At 36.7% G+C, this 22,205-nt stretch overlaps 1 protein-coding gene across 3 annotated transcripts in view; it reads right to left on the reverse strand.

Moving 5' to 3' along the window:
- Window positions 1-22,205, reverse strand: part of LOC136857155 (ubiquitin-conjugating enzyme E2 W) — a 335,437-nt gene that overhangs the window by 168,556 nt on the left and 144,676 nt on the right. Inside the window, exons 5-6 of one of the 3 annotated variants that reach the window (XM_067135581.2) lie at window positions 8,771-8,846; window positions 4,635-8,609 (exon numbers count right to left, since the gene is read on the reverse strand). The exons of 1 other annotated variant lie outside the window; for it this stretch is intronic. In XM_067135581.2, the coding sequence (XP_066991682.1) occupies window positions 8,593-8,609; window positions 8,771-8,846 (93 nt within the window). In that variant the 3' untranslated portion in view covers window positions 4,635-8,592. Of the gene's footprint in view, window positions 1-4,634; window positions 8,682-8,770; window positions 8,847-22,205 lie in introns of those variants that run through there. One more of the 3 variants, XM_067135582.2, reaches the window with a different exon arrangement.

The following is a 22,205-nucleotide window of genomic DNA, read 5'->3' on the forward strand; positions in this document are numbered from 1 at the left end:
TATTGTATCTATGAAGTTTTGAACATCATGTGTAACTAAAAACATATAAATGGCAGCAATACAGTAATGTACATGGCCCATTCCAGCTGCTTGCTTACTAACTAGAATACTGTTTAAACATAAAGAGTGTTTTACCTTCGATTCAACAACTACAATTAAAAAAGTTGTTATATAATAATAACAACAACAACAACACAAGATAATTATGTGAACACTTTCTGCTATAAACTTCAGCTCAGTACAAGAAAAGAATCATTAAGGCTTGAAAAATACCATCATACAAGTATGACGAACTGGCAGTCTATCAGTGATTTAAAGAAATTGTTTTCAATATTTCAATTATTATCTTCTATATTTATGCACGATAATGGTTTTCGTACATCCTATAATAATTAGAACATCACAGGATACATGACTCCTTCGTTTTTCTACAACTGGTTCAGGGACATGCACTTGCATACAGCAAATTGCAACCATTGAAAGAAAACCCAAATAACAGCAGTGACTGATATTTAGGCAAAACACATTAAGAATATTGCTCACAGCGATATGTAAGATAATTTAAGGTACGGTGTTCATTCCAAAGTACATAGTGAAGAAATATAAAATATATAAGATTTTCTTTGTTTAGTTGTTTTTTCTTTGTCACTCACTATTCTTTGTGTATCCCTCCGTCAACTTTTAATTTTCTCTTAAAAAATGAACAAGAATGAATGGATTCTGTGCCATTTCTTGTACTTCAAAACAGTTACAATACTCAATCATAACATTAAAGTACAAAAGTCAACAACAACAGAATTATACACGTTAAGTAAACTAAGAGCAGCAACTTGTTACATTAGAATGTATTGATAGCATATGCTTAGAAGAAAAAATTTCCAGTTCTAACCTTCATCAGTGGAGAATAAAGTATTATTATTTCTCCAAATTGCAGAGTACCTGGATGCTGCAAAGGGAAGGTGGAGTAGAGAAATAGGGAAAGAGAAAACAGGAGCAATTACTGGATGTTAAAGATGGAACTGAACAGTTGTACAGGGTCCGAGTCTCTCAAAGTAACAAGGTGAGAGGAGGAGAACTGCTTAGAAACCTTTACGGTGACCTTGTGGTGTTTGGCTAGTGTGTTGGTAATTTGGCAATTACAGAAGGTTGAGCAAAGTCTGCACTGAAAATAATATTGGTTGAGGTACAGCCATGACAACCTTGTATAGGATATGCATGCTGGTGAATGTAGTGCCAAATACAAACAGAAAACAGACTTTACTGAAGGAAAAGAGCCAGGAGGAGGTGGGATTTGACATGATTCACAATGATTTTTCTTTTGTATGTAGCTACCTATAAGCATGGGGCATTTAGGAAAAGAATCCCAGATGTGAGGCAAGGATTACACAGGACCAAAAGCTTGCTTCAAAACACTATTGACCTCCTTTTCAGTCATTTTTAATTAGGTGCTAACTAAACTTTGACATTTCCTCACTCAATATGGATCGTATCAACTTCCACTTCCTTCACAGGCAATTTATGCTGTGAATGTAACTGCTGTAAGATCTCATGCGCGTGTGCCCAGCAATAAGTTTACCAACAAGCCTTAACCCATACAAAATCACCATGACTTCACCTCAAAATAACATTATTCAATATCTGCAGAGTAGACTCTGCCATACCTTCTATAAAGACGGATCAAATGAAAATAGAACAAGGGCTACAGAATGAAGTCAACAAAGGTTTATCTAAGAAGTAATCTCCAAAGTTATACAAGCGCATGCCGCCCCACTGTTTCACCAAGTGATGAATACCCTGATCATAGAACTCCTTTGACTGAGATTAGAACCAACTGTGACACTGTCGACAAATTCATTGTGCAAGCAGAAGCAGACCCTTCAATACCCTTTTCAACGAACTACTCACTGTATAACCCTGATCTATCACCTTGCAACTTCCATATCTTTGGTCTCTTGAAAAAAGGCATTGAAAGGTCAGCGCTTTTACATGGACAATGTTAACAACTGGTGCCAATCTCAACCAAAGGAGTTCTACCAGTATGTATTCACCTCTTGGTGAAACAGTGGGACAAGTGCTTGTGTATGGGGATTACTTTTGGAATAAATCTTGTTGATTTCATTCTGTGGCCCATGTTCTGTTTTAATTTGATCCTCATTTATACAGTGATCTTACTACCAACATTCTAATGGTCTAGGCAAATGACTGTATGGACATTGCAGTTCTAGCAAATTCCCAGCACTGATCTTCCTATTCTCACCTTGGTCCACAACAGCATGTTTGATGATGGCTTCATCATTTGAGTCCTTAAACCATTAAACATTAATCCCTATCCTTCTACCCTCTGTCCTAAGAGACTCCATGGTTTAGGATTAGCCAGTGTTCAGCTTCAGGGAACCACCTGACCTCAGCATAAAATAACTGGTCCTATTTGCCTTTCTCATCCTTGTCCCTCATCACATTCTCTCTATTGCAAAACAGCATCCTGATGTTGAACCACTAGGAGACCTATTACTCTCCCCTCCACTGAAAAATTTGGGTATGTGAAATGTTTTACTTTATGTGTAAGTTATCAGTGAATTTCTTACCTGATAAGTGACTGTTTTTCATCTACGCTTTGAAACTAAAGCACCTAAACATCCCAAAGAAAAAGTAGACTAACTTAACAAGATATATATACACACAATGGTCAGAATTCCTGCTCCTTAACAAGTATACTGCCTACTAAGCTAACGTGCAATGCTCATACTGTACTCTGTCTATCTGCACTGAATATATATGTCTGGCATTAACAATGCCGTTGTTTGTGTAATATATTTCAATACCATTAAATTTAAAAAAATCTAATCAAATATATTCTGTTTAAAATATCGACACTTTGGCCATTGCTGCAAAGGTGGATTTTCCAGTCTAATTCCTTTACAAATTATGAACAGAGTTAAAGGCTATGTGTATTACAGCCTGTAAAATAACACAACAATCCAATAATAAAGAATTTTAAAATACTGACTAGAAAAGGTATTTACTGTAGATTAGATATTTGAAGTCGTTCTGTTATGACTTGGCATTGCTGACCTCTACGTATTGTATACGAATTGCAAGAGTACTATTATAATTTAACTGTTCACATAAACAAAACAGTTAACACAGTTTAACAGACCTGATATTTTATTAATTGTATTTCAATAGTTTGTATCAGAATATCTTTCAACAAATATGCTCTAACAATATCAAGAGATACTTAACATTATTTTTATATTTTATGATCAGTATTTAGATTAGTAAAATTTCAGTTTGTTACAGAGAAAACTCAAAATGAATAGATAGATATTCTTAGGGCATATGCTGAAGGTAGCATTTCAGACTTAATGAAATCTTAAATGCTCTCCCAAATGGAAACATTAATTGTACATTTGGGTGATTATAGTTGATTTGCAGGCAGTTTCTTTGCATATTTACAGTTACCACTTGAAATTGAAATATCAATGCCAAAAACTTGGGAAATGGTCCCTATTTTGAAATAGCTTCTCCAACATCAAACAACAGTCTTACTAACATTACTTTCTCATTATGCACCCCAGGTACAAGAAGCAAAGTTAGCAATACCTTGTCCTTTGAACATCTATCTGAAATGTTTCATGAAACACTGAAATCCTTAGGAGCAATACCATTTCAATAAACCTTCTCAAGTAATAGTTTCTGCAGAATATGTGGAACATAGTTTTTGGAGAGCCACACAGCTATTACACTATTTATGTAGCATGAAGTCCAGACCTGCAAAGTTTAGTGCTATGGATAATTTACCCATAATTTATAAACTTATTTAATAATATTTCACCAGATAATGAAATATTTATAGATATTGGGCAAACTGTCTCTCTCATCACTGCACCAAATTCTTTATTAGAACTTACTAAAATACTACAAATTATGTGCAATAAATGAGCAATCCAGGTAAGAAGATTACTTTCCCTTTTTTGTTTTTAGGAAACATATAATGCCTAGTATACATTTGTATATGATAACGTTTGTATATTATTTCCATCCTGTAGAAATTAATCAATTTGGTATTCTCTAGAGAAGATATCATCTATCATCTTCCTAATCTACTGGTTACAGTAACAGGCTGCTGACAGAAGTCCCAAAATCCTGACTCTGGCAATAATTGAAGTGATCTGGCATGTTCTGGTAGCTCAATCTTGTAAGAACAAGTGGGAACCTACCTAATTTTGTGGCAGATAAAAGACTGGAAAGAAAATGGTCATCTTACTGCAATGAACTCTGGCTCAATTCTCCTAGCCAGAAGTCCTAGTCATATTACAATGACTTTGTCAAAGTATGACAGTGAACTGGGCTCAAATTAATTTAAAATATACACAATCATTTTGGTTAACAGAAGAAAATTAAGTCTAGTCTTAAATTTTTGACCAGTGTTGTAATTAAGCTGAAAGAATTACTAATAATAAAGTTATCTGTTTAATATCCATTCTAACTAAGTCAATGGCATGTAGTCATCACATTTAAACACCCTCAACACCAACAACCTCAGCTTATATCAACCACACTAGATTGGAAACAAAAGGCTAGTGACTTACCAATTGTGCCACTAGTCAGCAGGTTGATATATACATATATATATATAATCTTGTATATTATCACAATACTTAAATCCAATACTTAAATACTTATACTTAAATGATTATCCAGACTAATTGGTACTAGGCATTATATCGATAAGTAAAAATCTGGATAGTTGAATTCAAAATTTTAATGTAATAAAGTAAACATAATATAGGTACAGTACAGTATATGAAACACTGATGAATAATTATGAATTCAATTTTTTTTAGATAGATCCATACGAATAATAAAATAAATATTCAGTACAATATATAAAATATTTCTTTCTCATCCTGTGACTGCCCGGAAACCAGATTTTATGACAAATAGTGACGAGAAATCTTGGAAAGAAGACAGGAAGACAAAGGATCCACAAAATTCAGTAAGATCTCAAAGCAGCTGGACTCGAGATAGCAGATGTAGAAAACAAAAATAAAATTAACACCCTTCTTAAGGCACACAGTTTTAGCAAAAATGACACATAGATGAAATGAGAAAATTACATCGGAACAAATGAAAAAGTATTTGGCAGATCACAAGAACCAAATGGTACAACCTTCAAAGAGAAAGTGAGTATGGAAAAGTGGTCCAATGTGGCTAATAATAACGAAGTCTCAAAGCTTATGTAATATATTGATGGAGTAAAAAAGAAAGCACTCTTCATGTCTGGATAATTGAGGATCTGGATGACTAAGGTTCAAATAATCATTTTCTACTGTATTAAAGATTTCTCTTCCCATCTGGGTTACATCAGATTGTGTCTTCTGCCACATGATTATCCTATACAAAATATGAATTATAATTAGTCATTCTTCCATATAGCTGCAAGAAATAACCTTTTACCACAACATAATAGGGAGCATAAACAGGCAAGTTAATAAAATTTAAATTTCTGTTTTCTTGTGTATAAAATATCAAGTATCTTAATGAACTGTAGTAACTACTGAAATAAATGCTGAAAGAGGTGTTAGTATAAATACTATATACATGAAAGGAGTATTCAAATATCAGACAACACCCTTATTTTTGAGAATGCAAGATGTCTTCTACAGTTTATGCTTTTTCTCTGAATGACTAAAAATGAATCCATTAGTTCGAGGTGGAAAATTACCTCTCTGAACGTGAACTGAGGTAGAATGACCAGAGTTTGAGTTCTACTATTAAATACTGCATAGTTGGCCCATAATTTAACTGTAATGAGAAGAAACATCTGAAGCATAAATTGGGAAGCACTATTTTCCTCATGCAAAATTCTGCATACAGAGAGATCTGTGTATAGAATCCTCTATCAAAGATGAAAGGTAAGAAAGAAATCAAGGTGGAGATATGACGTAAAGTGACCAAAATCAAATTAATGTGCATAAATGTTCGGTACATTAATAGAACAGCATGGTACTCTTCGTATGATTTACATTCTTTTTGCATTCTTTGCCATACTAATTCATAAATAGAATGAAATAGTGTTTAATTAACTTATTAGGTAGTATCTTTATAACTAAACAATGATTTAGAGATTGGAAAATGAATGCATAGTAACAGTGGTTCTATAGTTGATATGAAAATATGTGATTTTAAGAATGAACTGTTTATCACATAGTTGTCAATCCAAGGTTGCACAAAGCTGGACAAGAGATGAGTATGTATCTGAGATTAAAGGTATGTTTCAACCTTTCTCATTTTAGTTTGTGTCATGGACAAGGACCAAGCTGTTAAGAACAGATTAATATGAGTCATACCATATATCTGAAACTTTAATGTTTGATGAATGAAGGCAAGAACATGAAGTTTGTCATGGAAGGAAAAAATGTATACAATAAAGAAAATAATAAAAATTCATTCTGAATGAAATTGCAAAATATCTGGGAAATGTACTTTTGAAAGCATTTCAAGATGCAGATTCTACTCTGTTCAATTGTTATATATTTGACAATTTATCATTATTATACTTCTCAATAAATAATAATATTGATGAACTGTTAAGGGGTTACTTTAAAATTTGGCTATAACAACTGCAGATGCATTTATTATGGTCAAATTATATTTTGAGGAACTACCCCTCATTGGAGATAATCCCGCAGGACTCAATATATTCTTAAAACAGGCTTACAAAAATAAAATTATAAATAATTTACATGCATACGTGCTGAATTAATACTTTCATTTGCTTTCTTAGGACTGCTGTTATAATTCTATCTCTTAAAGAGAGTGCAAATGTTTTAGAAAAACATCAAAGATTTAAGTATAACACTGTGAGATACTATTAGAAATCCTGCTACTTCTAGCATCAGATAACCCTTTTGTTTGAATTAATCAAATTTTACTACCATAAAGAAAAGGTCTCTTTTTTTCCTACCACTTTTTTCCCCACACCTGTGGGGTCGCGGGTGCGATCTGCGTTGCACATGTGGATTTGGTCCTGTTTTACGGCCGGATGCCCTTCCTGACGCCAACCCTATATGGAGGAACGTAATCACTATTGCGTGTTTCTGTAGTGGTTGGTACCATAAAGAAAATATACTGGAAGTTAAATTTTCAGAACATTAAATGCTTAACGAATTGAAGGAAACTCCTGGTAGCTGACAATTTTCTGTTGAAAGTCTTTCTCAATTACAAGTTAATGTTCTCTTTTTACAGCTTGTATTTTGTAGAAGTCTTTGAAAAAATAAATACATATAACTTCCTTACATTATCTGTAATCACTGTCTTGCATATACAGTATGTGTACATACTTTATTTTTTCTATAACAAAGGTTACTTGCTGTAGTCCAATTATTTATAATTCAAACCCTTTTCCTATTATACATTGCGAACTACATCATGAACCTCACTATCTCCGACCACTACTAATGCAAGTTTAGGAAACAAGAAGAAAGTGCAATGTTGTATGTATAAGCCAGTCCTATAATTTGGTGATAAATAATAAGAAGATAATATACTGAAATATTGAAACTATATCTCCCTTCATCTCTAGGAATATGATTATTCTAGTACTTGATTGTTCGGTATAATACCTCAACTGATGCAGGTAGTTTCATTCACAATATTCTCTTTTAACCGTTTCTACTTATCATGATATTTGAATGCCTGCAATGAATACACAGGTGCCATTTCATGAATACAATATATTATGTCTATGAACACCATTTTTGAAAATCTGACAACTACTGGGTAACTTATGCCATGGTCTTTTAACTATTTTACTATGGAAATCTCTAGTTTATGAACATACGAAGTGTTATTCTGGATTCTTCTTCACTCAAAACAACGGTAATGAATATAGCATTTGATTAAAATAGTTTTAAAAATAAAAGCTGAATAGATTATCGAGAAAATAAAATCCACCAAAGCTGCAATCTATCTATTTCCAACAATTCTCAAAGATGTACTGAACTGAAGCTCATAGTTTGTAGTACACTGACTTCACCCTTTTATTTTTAACTCTACGTAAAAATCACTGTGGCAACAATTAAATAAGCAGCAGTTGAAGGATCGTGGTTTGTGACAAGTAATTTGACACACTATCAACCACCGCTGATTTAAAACCTAGAGAAAAACTTACAGTAGTGCAGGTTTTAAACCTAGCTGAGCTGTTTGTCCAGATGAACAACTGGTTTCCAAGTCAGTCTTTGTTATTACAAAACACCACTTAATATTTTTTGTCTTGCATAATTCTTCTCATATACAAATATCACAACATATACAAATAGCCCCATTCTTGAGAACTTTTACACAATGGAAACACTTTGATACCTACAAAACGCACTGCAGGATTTATATTGTTTCAATAAAATGTGTTCACTGGTATCGTGAGATTAGATGTTCAACAACAGGTTAAAGTGGTAAAATACATCAAGTGTAAAGCACCAACACTGCATAGAATGAAAATAGAAAATTATCGGCAGATGTTTTGTCTTCTCTTGATCGAAACAAGCAAAATAGTAATATTCCAACGCAATGCATAGCCTGCTGTGATTTTTAAGACTTCCATTTTTCTAGAGAGAGAGAGAGACAGAATGAGTTTATTTTTACAGAACTAATTCACAGCCTCCCCTATACAGAATCGTCTGAAAGCAAACAATAAGAAATTATCAGTTCAACTATATATTTTTTAAGACGTTTAATACATTCAATTTCACTGAAATTTTCTACATACCATGGTACCACCACTTGGTCTTCTTTGGATTTTTATTACATGTTTTGACATAGAATGAGTTATCTGGAGGCCTTTTCTGCAGGAAAATAAAACAAAATTGTATGTAATTTACAGTCCGAAGTCAAATAACAGTTTAATGTTCTCATTACAAGTGTGTTTCAAATAAGTTCATGCAGAAATAAGTTAATCATGAACAGAGGATGCAATGCAGTTTATGTGTATGTAGACATTCAACATTTAATTTAAACTTGATTCACAACATTTTTTTCTATATTCATCTGTGCATTTTTTAATAGTATTTTTAATTTATCATGTAAAGCTGATGAGAAGGGAGTGAACTGGAATATGAACAGAACACAACATATCAAAAGTATCAAAAGTGCTCTGCATTTGCACTGTTTTCCGACAAGTTACTACTTTCCACCCAAATAAATATAATCACCGGTCAAGTCCTTTTCTTTTTTAGCACACTTATAAAGGAGCCAATATCAGCTTCTTTTGTATCATTGAATCAGCACAATAGGTCAAAAAATATAGAGTCTCGACCTCCATAATCATACTTTGCCTTAGAGCCAAAAGTTACAAAGAAGTTCACCATATTTAACACACATATGTATAAGACACAGGGGAGAGCAGTGAATTACCACATAAGCACTCATGGATGGGGAATATATAAAAGAAAAGTGTGGGTAAAAACGTTTTGGCTGTCGCCTTCACCAGTGGATAGTTTCCTTTCTTGGATCTCCTTTGTCAGAACTTACAGGTACAATCTCAAATTTATTATCTACCTACTTTCATGAGTACATGTTCTGAGAACATTATACCATTCTCTTCATCAGCCCAAAAACTCTCTTAGCATATCTAGAACTATTAAATTATAACATCACTACATCTACTTAAAATAATCTAAAGCTATGATTGAAGCACTTGAGCTTAACCTTATAAATGTTGTTGAAATAGTGTTCTATATTTAATAAATGAAATTAAGACAATTATTTAAAACATACAGGTAAGTCCATTTATGCATAAATATGACATGTTGAAATTTCAGGATCCTATGGTTTTCCTTTGTTTACAACTAAAATTCAATAGGTCTCTTGATGTGGTCTAAAATGTCCCTTTAGTGCATCAAACCCCTTGTTAATTAAAGCAATCCAATAACCAATTAGCTTTGACCTTGTTTACATTGTAGTGACAAAGTGTAACCATTAACGTCCTGGATGTGAATGTTTTTGCCTGCCAGGTTGTATAAAATTCCTCCTTATCTAAAAATAAGATGAGGCTTACCAAAGAGGATAATCACAAGGTGTTTTATGGAAGCATAGAATAACTCATTGGAAGCTAAGCTTGTAATATAATTAAAGAGTACTAGCATTCCCCACAAAAAAAAAAAGGATCTAGGAAAATCAGAAAGAGGATGATATTATTCCCACAGTACATGTTTGTACAATGATAATTAGTGTTATTGCTAAGAGGGTGGTTAGCTTGGGCAAAGGCAAGACTGTTTAGTAAATTAAAGGTAAGGACTCTTCAAGTTTATAATTCAGAGGGTAGTTTAATGTAAAATAATAATTTTGGTGATTAATAAGAAGAGAATTCTTCCCTCTGACTTAAAAAAAAAATCTTAATATCTTAATAGTGTTTTTATTAAACTTTTAAAACAATGGTAATAAGTTGAGCTATATTGATTTCAGTATTCTTTATGATTGAGTAATCGACCAGCTCTCACAGCTTATGGAAACAGACAGCTGAACTTCCAGCGCAACTTGGTGCAACAGATGATAGGGAACTTCACATCTCGCAAACGTACTAGCAGGAAAATAAGTTTACCCATCGGCTGTCCATCCCCTAAATTATTTCATTCTCTTGTGAAGATACCTGGTCGTGCCAAAGTGTGTGCTTTGTGTTTACAAATGAAAAATAGGGCAGTTTCTGGGAGAGGCAAACAAACAACATTCAAATGTAAGCAGTGCGATCTATCACTGTGCAGGACAGGGTGCTTTTTGGAATACCATCCGGAGCGAAATGTGGTTATTCAAAATAAGGGTGAGTACACATTTATATGCACTAATCTTTTAGGAACAAAATGCAAAAGAAATTACATTTATATCTTTATTCGTTTGACTTCTAGTTATTTTCTTTTAAAGGATGATATTTATGCTGCTGTGCCTATTGGGACTTAAAGGACTCTGTCAGAAAACACGGTAATTACGGCCAGGCATCCGCCTTTAAATGGTGTATGGCAAAAGGTTAATTAACATGTGCAAACTGTGTATGGATGGTAATGTTAGCTGTGTTTTGCTTGAGGGCAGAAAATCAAGTTCCTTCCTATCTCCTCTTCTATTCAACATTGCAATGGAGAAGATTATCAAGAAATTAGCTCTTGTACTTGCTGGCATCATATTGGGGAGACAACATAAAGTCCTTGCATACGCGGATGATATTGTTCTTATTGGCCGCAATGAATTGGAAATTAGGCAGTTATTTGTGGAACTAGAGGAAATGGCAGCAAAAATTAGCTTACGGGTAAATGATAAAAATACACATTGCATGGTTGTACAGAGACTGAATCATGAGGAGGTTGACAGATTGCTTTTGAAGATTGGGAAATATATATTTAAAAGAGTAGAGGAATTTAAATTCCTTGGTGTATTAATCGATGAGCAAAACCGAAGGCAACAGAAACACCAAGCTAGAATTAAGAATGCAAATAAGGCATTTTACTCTATGAGCCCTATATTAGGCTCAAATTTTTTAACAAGGAATGCAAAAAGGATTATCTACAATACAATCATTTGACCAGTACTCCTGTATGGTTCCGAGACACGGAGTATAACCAAGAAAGAGCAACAGCAGTTGCAAGTCTTTGAGAATAAAGTTTATAGAAAAATATTTGGCCCATGGTTTGATCGTATCTCTCAAAGCTGGCAGAAAAGATCCAATTATGAGATTTACACCCTCTCTCAATAACACACTATAATGGGTGCGATAGAATCCAACAGACTGCGCTGGGCTGGATATGTACTGAGGATGCAGGATAACAGAGCACCATAGATCTATACAAGGGATCTCTTAATGGGAAGACCCCGAAGCACATGGAAGAAGGAAATCAACAAGGTATGCCAGACCCTTCAAATTGATAACTGGGAAGAGCAGGCTCAAGATCGAAAAGGATGGAAGAGGACTGTGAGATCGGCACAGGAACTTCACCAAGTCCTTCAGAAGCCTACGGAGTGAGTGTGAGTGAGTGAAGAGCTTTATTTTAACATGGATTTTTAACATGTTTTTTCTAACGTTTTCTGTGTGTGAGGGGCCTTAGGGCTGTCTGTGCTAGTTTCTATAATTCGTAATCATGGCAATGATTTTTTTCAAACATTTAGAATTTTACAATGTTAAAATTTAGGTTTATGATTATATATATAATTTTTGTTTTGCTAGTTGCTTTACGTCGCACCGACACAGATATGTCTTATGGCGACGATGGGATAGGAAAGGGCTAGGAGTGTGAAGGAAGCGGCCGTGGCCTTAATTAAGGTACAGCCCCAGCATTTGCCTGGTGTGAAAATGGGAAACCACAGAAAACCATTTTCAGGGCTGCCGACAGTGGGGTTCGAACCTACTATCTCCCGAATACTGGATACTGGCCGCACTGAAGCGACTGCAGCTATCGAGTTCGGTGATTATATTTTTAATCCCACTGTGTTTTTTAATTGTTTACTGATGTGTGGTTCAGTCTTTAATATATTTTATAACTTTAATATTTTTCCTAGGGTGTGTATTATCAGGAAGCTATGGAAATTTGAGATTTTTGGTTGTGGCATTTTATCTTATAGGCTTATTTTATTGAGTTTTTTGAATTTGTGCTGTAATGATTACTGCTAGAGAATCAATCTTTTGTGTTAAATTATAAAATCAATTGTTTCAGGTCTATATTTTACTTTTATTATGAGGGCCACCCAATAAATAAGTTTCCCTATTTTTCCATCTGCTAACCACATGCTTTAAAATTAAGTTGGTACTGTAGAAACTGTCACTGTGGTATGGTGGCTGCGCTTGACCTTCAACAGCACGTGCTTGCTCCGTGTTTGGCAGTATGGCGCCATCTGCCATCGAGCTACCACTTGAAAACGTGTCCGCTTTTGAACTCCATTCTGTTATTCGCTCTTTCACGGAAAAATATGAAATGGCTATCAATATTCATCGCCATTTAGTGTGTGTTTATGGCGAAGGATGCAAGAGCATCCAAATGGTTCACCGCTGGCATTCATGGTTCCTGGAAAGACAGCAAAATGTGCATGATGACGAGCGCAGCGGCAGGCCCGTTACCGCTTCACACATTGCAGCCACTGTTGAAGTTCGGAGTGGGGTGGACGAAGATCAATGCATCAGAATTGATGAGATAATGAATCAACTGCCTCCTGGTATGGAAATTGGACGCTCCTCTACTGCGACAATCCTGTCAGATGTCTCGCAGTATCGAAGAGTCTGTGCAAGATGAGTCCCATGTTTGCTTACTGATGTTCACAAGCAAGAACAGATCGAGGTGGCTCCAGCTTTTCTGCAAATGTTTCAAAGAGAGGGAAATCAAACGTTTTCCCGCACTGTCACTGGAAATGAAAGCTGGGTGCATCATTCAACTCCAGAAACAAAATGACAAAGCATGGTATGGAAGAAACCTTGTGGACGTGCCCAAAATAGTCCAAGACCTCAGCCTCTGCGGGCAAAGTTAGGGCTACTGCCCTTTGGGACTGCAATGGTGTTCTATTGGTTGAGTACCTGCCCCGATGCACTATGGTCACAGCCGAGAGGTTCTTATGAATCTCAGAGCTGCAATCAAACGAAAACGTCCTGGTCTTCTGTCTCGGAATGTGTTGCGCTTTCATGACAACACAGGCCCCCATTCAGCTCGAAGGATCCAGGATTTGCTGCGGAACTTGAAACGGGACCTTTTCCCCCCATCGACCTTATTCTCCGGATCTTGCCCAGAGTGATTTCCATCTCTTTCTACAACTCAAGTTGCACCCTGGAGGCAGCGGTTTGCGACTGATGAAGAGGTGGAAGCGAAGGTGAACCACTGGCTACGGAGACAGGACCCAACCTGGTATGATGAAGGTTATCAAAAAACTACTGTCAAGATACCAAACGTGTTTGGACAGAAATGGTGACTATGTGGAGAAGTAGTGAATGAGTTGTAGAATGAAAATAAAGTATTTCACAAGTGTAAATAACCCGCTTGTATTTTTTGTAAAGTAGGGAAACTTATTTATCGGATGGCGTTCATCCTTATATTGTATTTTACTTTCAGAGATAATGAATCGAATTGGCGAGAGGAGATCGATTTGGCTAAATTTGACGAGAAGAAGAGATAGAATGATACAACACATCTTAAGACACCCAGGACTTGTTCAGTTGGTTTTTGAAGGAAGTGTAGGTGGTAAGAACAGCAGGGGTAGACCAAGGTATGAATATGACAAGCAGATTAGAGCAGATGTAGAATGCAATAGTTACATAGAAATGAAAAGGTTAGCACAGGATAGGGTGGCATGGAGGCATCAAACCAGTCTATGGACTGATGACTCAAACAACACACTTTCAGAAGAACGAGAATGTTTTCTTTTTATTTGTTTTTTGAAAGTAGTTTGATTTCTACTTTATTTTTAATTTTGGATTTGGGTTATCAACCTGAGTGTATGCAAGCAGGGGTGTATTTGTTGATTTATACTTCACTGGCTTCTTTACCCTTGTTGGTAGGGTTACTTAATGTCTATAGTATATATGGAAACTTGGATTTGAGATTAGTGACAAATGTTAGTTTATTTAATGTTTTATTTGGTTTTAATTTTGGCCTTTTTAACAAAGATCGTGAAGATTAGTAAAGTCTTTCTGACTGGTGGAGTTTTCCTTCAATTTTCTCAGGTTAAGTGTATAATAAACTGTAATATAATATCTTAAGAGGTCACTCTATTATCAAGTTACAACATTTTAAACAGCCACCATCTTGAATATCAAATACCAGTAATAAGATCAACATTATTTTTGTATCTACAGCTTGGGTAGCAGATTCCAGGCCTAGGAGCAGGAAATTCCTGTGGAATTTAACTTGAGCCTGCTACAGAAGGATGAAACTCCTGCTCTTTTACTCATACAATAGGTACTGTATCTGTCATTATTTCCATCATCGCCTACTCAGATCATTCATTTTGATGCAGAAGGGACATAATCAACATCTACATCATAGTCAATATCTTCTTCTTTGGACACTATGATAAATATGATGATAAATAATGTATTACTTCTTCCCGTGATCTAAAACCGTGACTTTCCATAGTAATGATGAAAGCTAGACTCTACGAAACAATACAATATAATTTTATACTTATTGACTAAACACTGTACAGCACAGAAATAAAATCGAAAGAATGCAGTTGCAAAAAGGAAATAATATATACAGGTGGCATGAAACGTAACACAGTTATCACTATTGTGATCTCCTGGGTTGCAAGCAGAGAAGTTCTGAGATGTTAATATCTCAAAATATACACCGGTCATAATGACCAACAGGGGTCCTTTAAGGTAAAAACTTTCATAACTCTCTCCATATATTTGGTAGAACTTCAATTTTTTGAGGAAACTCACTGTTGTAGTTCATTAGAAGTCTTTAAATGGAGGTGAGTTCAAATAACATCTGTGTAATTTCTCTAGTCTAGCAATAAAGCACTCTAACACGTCAAAATAACGAGTATGGTCTTTCTGGTGTTTACTGAGTTTTGACCATTGATGTCAAGGGAATGGAATCCTTCAGCATTCTTTGAGGGTTCCTGAATGAGATGGCAATAGAAGGTGGCCGTTTCCTTATGTTCTCTTGATTCTGCTCTTGTAATGAGTATCTCAGCTGTCTGTAGAGTAGCCTCAGATTGTTTACAGGATTTCAGATACATCATTAGTGGTTCCTGCAGTGCCCTGTACAGAAGTCTCAGTAAAAGTTGGTTTTCTTTATTAAAATAGCCTTTGCTGCTTTTCTTCTTAGGTGTGGAGGAACAATATTTGCTAAGACAACTAATGAATAAAGGTAGATCTGTTAAGTCATCATCATCATCATCATCATCATCATCATCATCACCACCACCACCACCACCACCACCACCATGTGCTGCAACGAGAGGTAAGTCTCATATAACCTATGCCATTTTACTAACACGCTCTCTCTCTCTCTCTCTCTCCTTCTATTCATTAATTTTATCTATCATTTATTCAGGTTAACTTCATGGACACTGCAATGAATTGCGATTTATACCAGCCACAAATTAAGAATGTGTCAGTTTTAACCATAACTCCATGTGCCGTCCTGACAATGTCCAACAGCATTTCAGCATGATTTTAATAAGCACTACAGGAACATTTCATTTTATTTACGTTGGTCGATGTGGAAACACCATCTAGCAGTTCTGCGTCAGCTGGTGGTTATTTACAGTGACATCCATACTGTTAACACCACTCAAGTAGATTTGGTGATTGATGATCTGACTACAGAATCAACATTTACCCGTTCCTGTTTTGCAATTGAAATTGTAATGATTAGCAGTGATGGAACTAACATTTCTATGAATATCAATACAAGAAAGAGTCTGGATGATGAGCACACTCCAGATGCTAAGAATTTAGAACCTAAATTATTTTTCAGATTTTACACTTAGTTCATCCCAGATTTTAATGTTAATTGTGTGTTTGTACATTATTTTTCATGTCAATTGTTTGTTTTTACATCTGATTAGTTATTAGATATATTACATTAAGGCTGAAGATGGCCAGCCAAGGCCGAAACTAGTCCCTAGTTTAGTAATGTGATTCAATGAAAAATGAAATGTCGTATGGCTTTTAGTGCCGGGATATCCCAGGACGGGTTCGGCTCGCCAGGTGCAGGTCTTTCTATTTGACACCCGTAGGTGACCTGCGCGTTGTGATGAGGATGAAATGATGATGAAGACAACACATACACCCAGCCCCCGTGCCATTGGAATTAACCAATTAAGGTTAAAATCCCAGACCCGGCCGGGAATCGAACCCGGGACCCTCTGAACCGAAGGCCAGTACGCTGACCGTTCAGCCAACGAGTCGGACATTCAATAATATTGCATAATATAGTACTGAAAAAGGTGGACCATACGACATTAATTTAGGGCTTGTACTACGACAGCCAGATAAAAGTGCGGTTTAAATTTATGAGGCAGATTGCACATTTATCTGGAAGTTTGGTTGAAAACGCATACTACGACTTTCGTTTATGTGCAATCTGGGAGAATATTCTCGAGGTTAGCTATGCCGAAGTTGTAGAGGCAGTTAACACTCTTATCTGGGACTTCGCTCCTATCAGGGATGCTACTGTAAGAATCAAGATGGCTACACATCAAGATGAATCTACATCTGCATGATGCTGTATGAAATTAAGTTGTTACAATGTAATCTATGTATATATTTATAAAGTATGTCATGCTTCCTGTCCAGCTATCACAGAATTCTTAAAGTTTCACCAAGCTAGCAAGTTGTTGCTACTGACTATATCAGTTGTACACAAGCAAGTCGACAGCAAGCTTCACGGATAGCCATGGTCGTTAGGGCAACATCGTCTACTGCTATGCAGTTTTTCGTGGGTTCAAGTCCCAATAGTCTAACATTTTTTTTTTACCCTCTAAATGTTAGTCAGTAGGGTACTAGAGGTGATAGTACACATTTTCTAATCATTAGAATGCGTGTTAAAAGCGTGGGTTCTATTCCAAATCTATCCGCGGCGCACGTATGGAATAAAGGTATACGATGTTGTTCATGGTGATTCGGCCGTCGAATGAGGATGTTAAGGAGGTTATATTTCTTTGACTTCATAACAACTTGCTACTAAGTATTTACACTAAAGTGAGATAAATGCTTGCCAGTTACTATTCTCACACTGTATTGAAAAGAAAGAACCTAACTACTTATTCAATGAGCAAACAATAAATTGAATTAATAATAAAAAATGATCCTATGTTGCATCAGTGGCATTAATTACGAATATAAATTTTACTTTCGTCGTAACGTGCATCCTTGTAAACAGTAGTAGGAAGGAAAAAAAGGTACATAACCTGAATCTTAACGTTTGCGTTCAGGTTACATTTTCAGTCTTTTTATTTTCTATAATAGTTTCAGTTTCGTTATATAGTTAATTAATTTTAACATTTCTTCGTATGTGTAGATTTCAGTCCTAATTCTGTTTTTGACCTCAACTTCCACATTATAGCTTAATAAGAGTCTGATATTGGATTCTAGTTATACAATTTCAAAAGGAATAGAGTTAAAAAAACTAAAACACCAGGGAACACGTATACCACCGTGCTAAATTTCACTATAATTTCAGTAACCTTATTACCAACCCAATAAAAATGTTACTACATCTTCCGCATTACAATACCGTCGTTAAAATCCGTTGGTAGTACGCAAGAAAATATTTAACTTCTAGTTTGCAAAACTGCAGCCTACGTATCTGGCTGTTTACCTGACAGTCGTAGTACAGGCCCTAAATAATTAATATTAGTAATCATCATCATCATCATCATCATCATCATCATCATCATCATCGTCGTCGTAGTCGTCGTCGTCGTCCTAGTCCAATTTGATCTCGGACTAGGTTCTCTGCCCGCCTTTCCACCATTCTTTCTCAAAGAGTTTGCCACTCTCTTCCTTAGGTCTTGTTCTCTCTATCGTTTCCTGGGTCTACCTCTGGGTCTTTTTCCTACAACCTCTAGTTCAAGCATCAACAGTGTTCTCCCTAGGACCTTTCCAATGGGCTAACATAACCTAGATATGTGCTAGTTACATAATATTAACACATATTTGAGTCACTGGGTGCTTCAAATTAAAATGTAAATACTGTAAAATTATTTACTAATATTATAATAATGTTATTTGCTTTACGTCCCACTAATTACTTTTATGATTTTCGGAGACACTGAGGTGCCGAAATGTTGTCCCTCAGGAGTTCTTTTATGTGCCAGTAAATCTACCGACACAAGGCTCATGTATTTGAGCACCTTCAAATACTGCCGGACTGAGCCAGGATCGAACCTGCCAAGTTGGGGCTAGAAGGCCAGCGCCTCAACTGTCTGAGCCACTCAGCCCGGCACTTAAATTATAAGTCTTATTTATTGTCAGCATAATTGCATCAATTGCATCGGAGTTTAAATGTTTAGCTTGACTATAATGTAGTGCATTCAATTCCGCATGATGTCACAAACCTGCATGGCACTCCACAACAACGGAGTGGTAAGCCGCGGTGAAACATAATTATGAACGAGCAGTAGAACACTAGAAGTTTAGAACACTCTGTTATATCTTGTTTGTGATAATAACACTAAAATACACTGAGCGGCACGAAAAATTTCCTTCAAAAACTTAAATTTATTCTAAATTTATGACACTTTTATGACATTAATCCACCATCTTATGATGGAATATTGTGGTACGGTCCCATCTAACGGTCTAACAATGAAAAGAAAAGACGATTATAAACAAATTGAACAAATTAAGCGAGAGATGCACATTTCAAGGAAATTTTGAGTAAGCTCATAAAGGTAATGCACTCTGTTTTAATGTTACACACTTCACACTTTCACTTCACAGACCTCGGAGACTATCTCGGGGACCACTGTTCGTATCTTCAAAAGCGTGTATTGCTACCTCTTGCAGCAATGTCAGCATTCAACATTTCAGGCATGCTCGTGATTAATGCGGTAATGTTCTATTGAGGAATCATCTCCCATTCTTCCAGGAGGGTGTTCCGTAGGTCCTGTAGGGTCTCTGGATAGCACTGACGGACTCTTCTCCCCAGCTGGTCCCAAACATGCTCAATGAGATTCAAATCGGGGCTTCGAGCAGGCCAAACCATAGCATGAATCTCTGTTTCATCCAAGAACTGTTGCACAATTCTCGCAACATATGGGCGTGCATTGTCGTGCATTAGTGTAAAACCATCACCAATAAACGGAGCGAAAGGCACAACATGCCCCAGAAGGATTTCCTCCACATACCGATGTGCGGTAAGGCTCCCATGCTCCACGAAGACTAAATCCGTCCTTGCAGCTGTATTGATTCCTGCCCACACCATCACAGAACCACCGTGAAAAGGCGTTCTGGATGAGAATGGGCAAGGGGAATACTTTTCGCCTGGCCTTCTCCAAACCCTTTCTCTTCCGTCAGGTGATTGGAGGCTGAATCGCGACTCGTCTGTGAACAACACTTGATCCCATTGTTGTACTGTCCAGCCAAGATGTTCCCTTGCTAAACGCAGTTGAGCTGTGCGAAGCTCTCTGGTGAGTTCCGGTCCTGTAGCAGGTCTTCTGGACTGAAAATTGGCTTCTTTCAGTCTTCTTCGAACGATTCTCTCACTAACATTGACCCCTCGAACTTGGTGGAGTCGATTTCATGCTTCAATAGCGGTGGTGTGACAGTTGCGGAGAACTTGAAGTTGTAAGAAGCGGTCATCTTTCTCCGATGTTGCTGTTCTCGGGCCTGATCCTGGTCTCCTTGCAAAGCCTCCAGTTTCCCTGTACCTTCGTACGGTTCTGGAAATTGTAGAAGGTGTAGTACACATCACTTCTGCAATGTAATGCATGCTGCCACCATCTTCCACCAAATCAACAGCTTTCGCAGCTTGTTCATGGCTTAACGGCATGTTTACTCCAGAAAGCTGATTAAGAGAAGCACAGAAAGATCCTACAAACACGTGTGATTGAAAGGGGAACAATTGACGGTACAACAATAAGCACTACAACAACGGGAAAACATTATTGGCTCACATCCAGTGATGTGTTTTCCAGGTTGCGCGGGAAAAAACAATTGAGGCTAGTGCAATAAACAATCAACACTTCACAGTTTACTCGCAAAGCAACGCCAATAGCATACCCCGTCTAAAAACAATGGTTGAAGTGCTTCACATCGATTAAATAAATAATTACACATCATTTATTGGGTGTTGCATTTTTCGTGCCGCTCAGTGTAGTTCAATTTTGCAGTTAATGTTTACCTATTATTGTTAATGCCCTGAGGGGAATAAATCAAAAATTTATCATTTTCAGTTTTTAAATAGTCTTCCCCATTCGGCAACTTACTCTTGCCACCCGGCTGATGAAAATTTCTGGGAAGAACACTGATCAACTTGGAGATCCTCTTCCTCCCATTTTTTTACGTGCCCATACCACTTCAGTCTCGATCTCTCTATTCTCTCCCACTCCACAAACACTTAGAGTTTCTCATATTACTGTATTTCTTATTCGGTCCTGTGTTGATTTTTGTTTTTTGCTAGTGGTTTAACGTCGCACAAGCACATCGAAGGTTTTCAGCGATGCCAGGATGGGAAAGGGCTAGGATTGGAAAGATAGCAGCCATGTCTGGTGTGAAAATGGGAAACCATGGGAAACCATTTTCAGGCCTGCTGATGGTGGGATTCAAACCTGCCATCTCCCAAATGCAAGCCCACAACTACGTGTGCCACTAAGTGCTCCTGACTTGCCTTGGCCAACAAACTTCTTAGGAATTTCATCTCACTTGCCTCGATTTTACTTTCCTCTGCTTTGGTCATTACCCAAATTTCAGCTCCATACCTCACGACTGGTAGAAAGTAGTTCTTGTCCATGCTTTCCTTGCATCATATTGGCACTTCCTTACTCTATAACAGCCCTCTCACACTTTGGTAAAATCCTCCACCTAACTAGACTCTTCTGTTTTTCTGCTGTGTCATTCTTCCATCTTCTGATAACACACCCCCCACGGTACAGAAATGTTCTTACTACCTCTAGTGGTTCTCCCTGAACTGTTACACCTCCTCTTCTGTTCCTTGATCTATGTGTAAGAACGACAGTTTTGCTCCTTTCTTTGTCAATTTTCATTCCCTATTCATTCCAAGTTTGGCTGTTCTTGAACTCCCTCTTCACTTTTGCCCAACAGCACAATGTCATCAGCAAATAACCATGCTTTTAGTATTCCTACCCCAGTCCTCTTTTTGATTTCTTTGAGTATTTCATCCATGATGATAATGAATAGGAAAAGCGATAGCACACTCCCTTGTCTCGGTTCAGTTCTAAATTTGAATTCTTCTGTCTCATATGCTTCCTTCAATGTGATAAAGGTCAGAATTTTATCTTTGTAGTATTCCCAGTATTTTTTCCACAATCTGTTGCATTGCCAATATCAGATCCACTGTTGATCTTCCACTCCCAAATCTATGTTGTTCCTTCCAGCTGGGGTTTCACCTATGGCCTTCATTTTCCCCCGGAATTCTATTTAACACTTCGATTACATGCAAAGTCAGAGTAACTCCTCTGTGGATTCCACAATCTCTCTGGCTACCTTTCTTAACCTATCACCATCATGTAACATTTCCAGCTTGCCAGGTAGGGTGGTGTTGAAC

Source organism: Anabrus simplex, chromosome 1, assembly GCF_040414725.1.
Source record: "Anabrus simplex isolate iqAnaSimp1 chromosome 1, ASM4041472v1, whole genome shotgun sequence".
In the NCBI taxonomy this organism is placed as follows: domain Eukaryota; kingdom Metazoa; phylum Arthropoda; class Insecta; order Orthoptera; family Tettigoniidae; genus Anabrus; species Anabrus simplex.